Source organism: Triplophysa rosa, linkage group LG12 (assembly GCF_024868665.1).
Source record: "Triplophysa rosa linkage group LG12, Trosa_1v2, whole genome shotgun sequence".
Taxonomy (NCBI): Eukaryota; Metazoa; Chordata; class Actinopteri; order Cypriniformes; family Nemacheilidae; genus Triplophysa; species Triplophysa rosa.
The window spans coordinates 3710550-3716706 of record NC_079901.1 but is presented as its reverse complement, the minus strand read 5'-3'; the positions used below and the strand labels follow the sequence as shown (position 1 = coordinate 3716706).

Here is a 6157-nt window from a genome sequence, read left to right as displayed (position 1 = left end):
TAACCTGCCAGAACATGGTCTGATCACAGAGTGCCCCACACGTTGGGGCACTAAGCAGCAAATGTTCGAAAGGATACTGGAACAGCAGAGGGCTCTTTCACAAATTCTCTCTGAAAATCGGAGTACACGACATCTGGTTCCATCCTGGCTGGACATTGAGGTCCTTGAGTCAGTAAACAAGGCGTTGAAGCCACTTTATGAGTTTACGGACACTCTGTCTGGGGAGGACTAGGTGAGCATTTCCTGTCTACTGCCCGTTCTTAATTTACTGAAGACAAAATTGTTGCTGCTGATGAGGAAGACAGAACTGACACACTCGATTAAAACCAAAGTGCTGGCCTACATGGAGGCAAAATATGAGAATCCCATAACACAAAGTCTGCTGAACATTGCCACGTTTATGTATCCAAGGCTAAAAAAAGACTACATTTCTCAGGAAAAACTGCCAGAAATTAGTTTAAGCATAATATCAGAAATGAAAGCAATTCAGAAGGTAATACTATAAACAAGTTACGGAAAAGCCTAAAGAAATATACCCCCAGGGGTGCCCGAGAGGGGGGGAGAATGAGCACCCCGACAGGACAGACTTACAGTTAACAACCAATGCAAACGGACTAATGACGACGAGTGCAGAGTGTGTCTGCGGCAATGTGTGCAAGAACCCACTTGGCCTGAAGATCCACCAGGCCAGGATAAAATGCTTGCGAAAGGAGCAACTGGTACATCGCGCAGGGATCTCCCCTGGTGAGACGCAGGAGGAGCCAGGCCCGGAGTCACCCCACAGTGACCGGAACCTCCATGAACCAGTAGCCCCAGATCCAGGCGAAGTAACAGAACAACGTCGGGTCAAGTGGCCTCCTGGCAGTAAGGACAAACAGTGGCTCCAGTTTGATGATGATGTGGACAACATCCTAGAAGCAGCAGCCAAGGGCGACGCAGACAGGAAGCTCAAAACCATGGCAACCATCATTATCAGCCTTGCTGCAGAGAGGTTTGGTATGGTGGAGAAGGTGGGTACCAAGACCCCTTACATAAACAACCGTAGGGCAGAGAAGATCAGCCAGATAAGGCAGGAGCTGCTGGTCCTGAAGCAGCAGTACAAGGAAGCACGAGACGAGGAAAGGGATGCACTATCAGAACTACGCGGCATCCTCAGGAAGAAGCTCGCCACTCTTCGAAGGGCAGAATGGCACAGACGGCGGGGGAAAGAGAGGGCTAAGAGACAGTCAGCCTTCATTGCAAACCCCTTTGGAGTCACCAAGCAGTTGCTTGGGCAGAAACGAAGCGGCCACCTCGTTTGTCCCAAAGAGAAGATCGACCACAATCTCCACAATACCTATAGTGATGTGGCTTGGGAGGAAGATCTAGGTCCCTATAGACCTTTTGTAGAACCCCCAGAACCCACCACGGACTTCAACAGCAAGGAGCCCAGTTGGAAGGAGGTTCAGGAGGTCGTCAAGGCAGCCAGAGCAAGTTCTGCTCCTGGACCAAGCGGAGTGCCATACAAAGTGTACAAGAGGTGTCCCAGACTCCTTCTCCGGCTTTGGAAGATCCTGAGGGTTATCTGGAGGAGGGGAAGGGTAGCCCAACAATGGAGATTTGCAGAAGGTGTCTGGATTCCCAAGGAGGAGAATGCTAAGAACATCGAGCAGTTCCGAACCATCTCGCTGCTTAGCGTTGAGGGGAAGATATTCTTCGCCATCCTATCCCGTAGGTTGACGGAGTTCCTCCTGAAGAATGAGTACATCGATACCGCTGTACAGAAGGGTGGAATCCCAAAGGTTCCAGGATGCCTCGAGCATACTGGTGTGGTCACTCAGTTGATCAGAGAGGCAAGAGAAGGGAAAGGAGACCTAGCAGTGCTGTGGCTCGACCTCACTAATGCATATGGATCCATTCCCCATAAGCTGGTGGAAACAGCACTGGATCGGCACCATGTCCCAAGTAAAATCAAGGACCTCATCTTGGACTACTACAAGAGTTTCAAGCTGAGAGTCACCCCTGGGACAGTAACATCGGAGTGGCATAGGCTGGAGAAAGGGATCATCACTGGATGTACGATTTCAGTGATCCTCTTTGCCTTGTCCATGAACATGCTGGTCAAGTCTGCTGAAGTCGAGTGTAGAGGTCCGCTCACCATGTCTGGAGTTCGCCAGCCCCCCATCAGAGCCTTTATGGATGACTTGACTGTTACAACGACGTCAGTGCCAGGGTGTCGATGGATTCTCCAGGGCTTGGAGAAGATCATCACCTGGGCTCGGATGTGTTTCAAGCCTGCAAAATCTAGGTCCTTGGTCCTCAAGAGAGGGAAAGTGACTGACAAGTTCCGTTTCTCGCTGGGTGGCACCCAGATTCCATCGGTCACCGAGAAACCCATCAAGAGCCTTGGCAAAACCTTTGATTGCACCCTGAAGTACGCTGCCTCCATTAAGGCCACAAATCGGGAGTTGGAGGCGTGGCTGACAGCATTGGACAAATCGGGTCTGCCTGGGAAATTCAAGGCCTGGATCTACCAGCATGGTGTTCTCCCTAGGATCCTCTGGCCCCTGCTTGTGTACGAGTTCCCAATAACAACAGTAGAGGGCTTTGAAAGGAGGATCAGCCGTTACCTCCGCAGATGGCTGGGTCTGCCACGAAGCCTGAGTAGTATCGCTCTGTACGGGAACAACAAACTGAAGCTTCCCATGAGCAGCCTGACTGAGGAGTTCATGGTTACTCGTGCAAGAGAGGTGCTGCAGTACAGGGAATCCAGTGACCCGAATGTCTCCCGAGCTGGCATCGTAGTCAGGACTGGGAGGAAGTGGAGGGCGGAGGAAGCAGTCGAGCAGGCTGAGTCACGCTTGCGTCACAGTGTGTTGGTCGGCCCAGTGGCATCTGGTCGAGCAGGGCTTGGTAGCGTTCCAACCACGCGCTACGATAAGGCCCGGGGCAAAGACAGACGCCGACTGGTCCAAGAGGAGGTGAGAGCTGGTGTGGAGTAACTGCGCGCTAGCCAGATGGTGGGGATGCGCACACGGGGGTGGCGCGCCCAGTGTGTGCCAATCGAGGTGGGCTGTAGAGGAAAGCATACAGTCTGCTTGGTATCACAGGGGCACGCCAGAGGAAGGCCATCAAGAATACAACAGAGGCAGCTGAGAAGGCCTCTAGATGGCTGTGGATCAAGAGGGGTGATCCGTGGGTACACGCTACTTAGACACAAGTCGGGACTTGATCAATCTCGGCTGGGTCGCCTGGGTGAGGGTGTATGATGTTGAAAGACCCGAAACACCCAATGACCTCAGGTTCCATCACTGATGATGTGTCTAAGTGCATCAACAGATGTATATTTAACTAAATGGCAAGAATGATTTAGCACATGAGTGCCTCCATACATTATTATTAATTATTTTACTTTGTTTTCAAGGAGGAATGACCTGCTGTTGACATCTCATCATCAGCAGGTGCTGAGTCGGGGACTCAGCCAAGCCAAAGTACCACAGCCACAAGTGCAAAGAGGCTGAAGATGTCTTTAGGAAGCCTCTTACAGACCTCAGTCACATCCACATCTCCCTCTGAATCCCCTGACTAGCTACATTCTGATGCCCAAACTCCATAGTGAAGAGGACCCGTTGATGTGGTGGAGAATTCATAAGGTCAATTTTCCGCACTTAAGCAAGCTGGCATAAAACTATGTTTGTGTGCCTGCCACCAGCACACCCTCTGAAAGACTGTTCAGTACATCAGGCAATGTAGTTACATGTCAACGCACATGTCTGAAACCAAGCAGAGTGGACATGCTGGTTCCCTTTCATGCCCTCTCGACGTTGTGTCGAACCGACAGAATGGGGTTTGTCTTGAGAACCTATCATCTTCTGAGTATTTAGAAAAGGCCAATGAAAATTGGCGAATGAAATTTGCATGCCGGGCTCCTCCCCGGATGTCCGGGTATAAGAGGGAAGCCGGCGTGCTCATTCATTCACTTTTTGTTCTTCAGAGCCTACGCATCTGATGAGCTTCTCTACGATCTTGGTGATCATTCTTTCTGCTGGAATCTACGACGTAGACAGCGGATGGTCCCTTCCTGCAGTGACTCTCCCCTGGGCGTCTTGGCAGTTCCGGAGGTGTTCGAGCAAATTTCCTTTTCTAAAAGAGCAAATTTCTCCAGCGTGGCTTGTCCCGCTGTTCTCATGGGTGCAACACACTCATCGAGGAGGGGACGGACACAATGCCTGCTTCCAGTTCGCTGGGGCAGACGTTGTGGATACGTCCTGCCCGCACTGCGGCTGATGATTCAGACATTGCGTCACAGGTGGCTGTGTTCCCACGGGACTCAGCCACCACGTCGTTTTCTCCCCATTCCGTGGCGGCAGGACTACTGCCCTGCTGTCCGTTACGGCAAGCAGCTAGGGTGATATGAGGATTACTGTGAGCGATAATCCGCCAGCCACGGGCTCACGGACCGTTCACACCTCGTTGCTCGTCTGACCATTCCCCAGGAGACGGTCCGCCGTCTTATTCCTCAATCGGGTGCAACACACTTATCGAGGAGGGGGACGGACACAATGCCTGCTTCCAGTACGCTGGGGCAGACGTTGTGGATACGTCCTGCCCGCACTGCGGGCGGTGAAGATTCAGACGTTGCGTCACGGGTGGCTGTGTTCCTACGGGACTCAGCCACCACCTCGTTTGCTCCCCGTTCCGTGGCGGCAGGACTACGGCTCTGCCGTCCGCTACGGCAAGCAGTGAGGGTGATATGAGGATTACTGTGAGCGATAATCCGCCAGCCACTGGCTCACGGACTGTTCGCACCTCGTCTCGCTCGTCTGACTGTTCCCCAGGAGACGGTCCGCCGTCTTATTCCTCAATCACGTATTCAGACATGATGCGTGATGATGAGATGTCTCTTGCAGCATCGGGGGGTGACGTACTGCCATCCGACTCCGACGATTCCACGGGCTCCCTCCCTCAGGGGGTCGAGCCCAGGAAGAAGCGGACGTCGGAATGTCAGCCATGCTTTCCCGGGCCGCTGTGAGTGTTGGGTTGCAGTGCCCGCACTGCCTTTCCCGGCACTCGCGGCTGGTTACATGCGCCTCGGGTTTGAGCGCGGCTCCAAGCCGCGCCTGCCCCCAGTGCCGTGTTTACCGGAAGTGCATGAGGAACTTGGTAAGACCTGGAACGCCCCTTTCCGGCACGTTTCACGTCAAACAAAGTTTAGTCACCCTCTCTTCCCTCGATGTTGAGACAGCTGGAGGATACGTTGTTGTCCCCCAGGTGGAGTATGCCGCCACGGTGCTCATGCCCGTAGGCGGCGGCCACCTGGGGGGGGCTCAACCTAGACTCCCGTCCAAGGCATGTGGTGTCTCGGCATCTCTGGTGTCGAGAGCTTACATTGCGGCGGACAAAGCTGCCTCCGCTCTCCACGCTATGGCTCCTGCCAGGCCAGGGCGTTGAGAGAGCTCCACGAGGGTAAGACCGACACAGGAACTCCGCACCGCCACCGACCTCGCTCTATGGGCGACCAGGGTGACCACGCAGGCCCTTGGTCGGACGATGTCCACGCTTGTGGTCCATGAGAAACTCCTCTGGCCGATCCTTGCACAGATGAGTAACGCTGAGAAGGTCCGCTTTCTCGAGGCACCCGTCTCGCAAGGGGGGGCTGGCTGGTGTTACTGTCAAGCCGCAGCGGCCCCGCCCATCGGGGATGGGCGCGAGACCTGCACGCGGCCTCCCCCGGAGGGTTCATGACAGTAAGAAGCAGTCCTCCGTGCCGCAACTCGGCCGCCTCGGCCGTCATGTCCCATGCACTGTCTGCTTCCCAGCAGCCCTGGTCCTCTTCGACGCCCTCCAGCTCTGGGGCGGCCCCCCTGGAGGAGACAGCAAAGAGGAGACCATCGCCCCATCAGCAGCTGCGGCGAAGCGGCTGTCATGGGAAGACCTCTGGGGGATCGAGGCTACCATTGGGCCCGACCCCAGCCACATCGCTGGGAAGTCGGATAGGGACGGATCCTGCCCCGTCTCTCCATCTGCTGGCCCCCTCCGGGTAACGCCCACTTACTCTCTAAAAAGGAGAGTTTCCTCTCTCTCTGGGTTACCACAGCCGCTCTCACCCTCTGCACAACGATGAATGGCAAACTCGACGTTGCGTCATGGTGAAGCACAATGTCGAGTATAAACACCA

At 54.4% G+C, this 6157-nt stretch overlaps 1 protein-coding gene across 1 annotated transcript; it reads left to right on the top strand.

Annotated features, from left to right (window-relative positions):
* Positions 1 to 571: 571 nt before the first annotated feature.
* Positions 572 to 5914, top strand: LOC130563160 (uncharacterized; the record flags this gene model as incomplete). The annotated part of the gene is given in 2 exon segments (XM_057348591.1): positions 572 to 3033; positions 5883 to 5914. Coding segments are annotated over 2 exon segments (2448 nt in total), but the record flags the coding sequence as incomplete, so codon positions are not given.
* Positions 5915 to 6157: the final 243 nt, after the last annotated feature.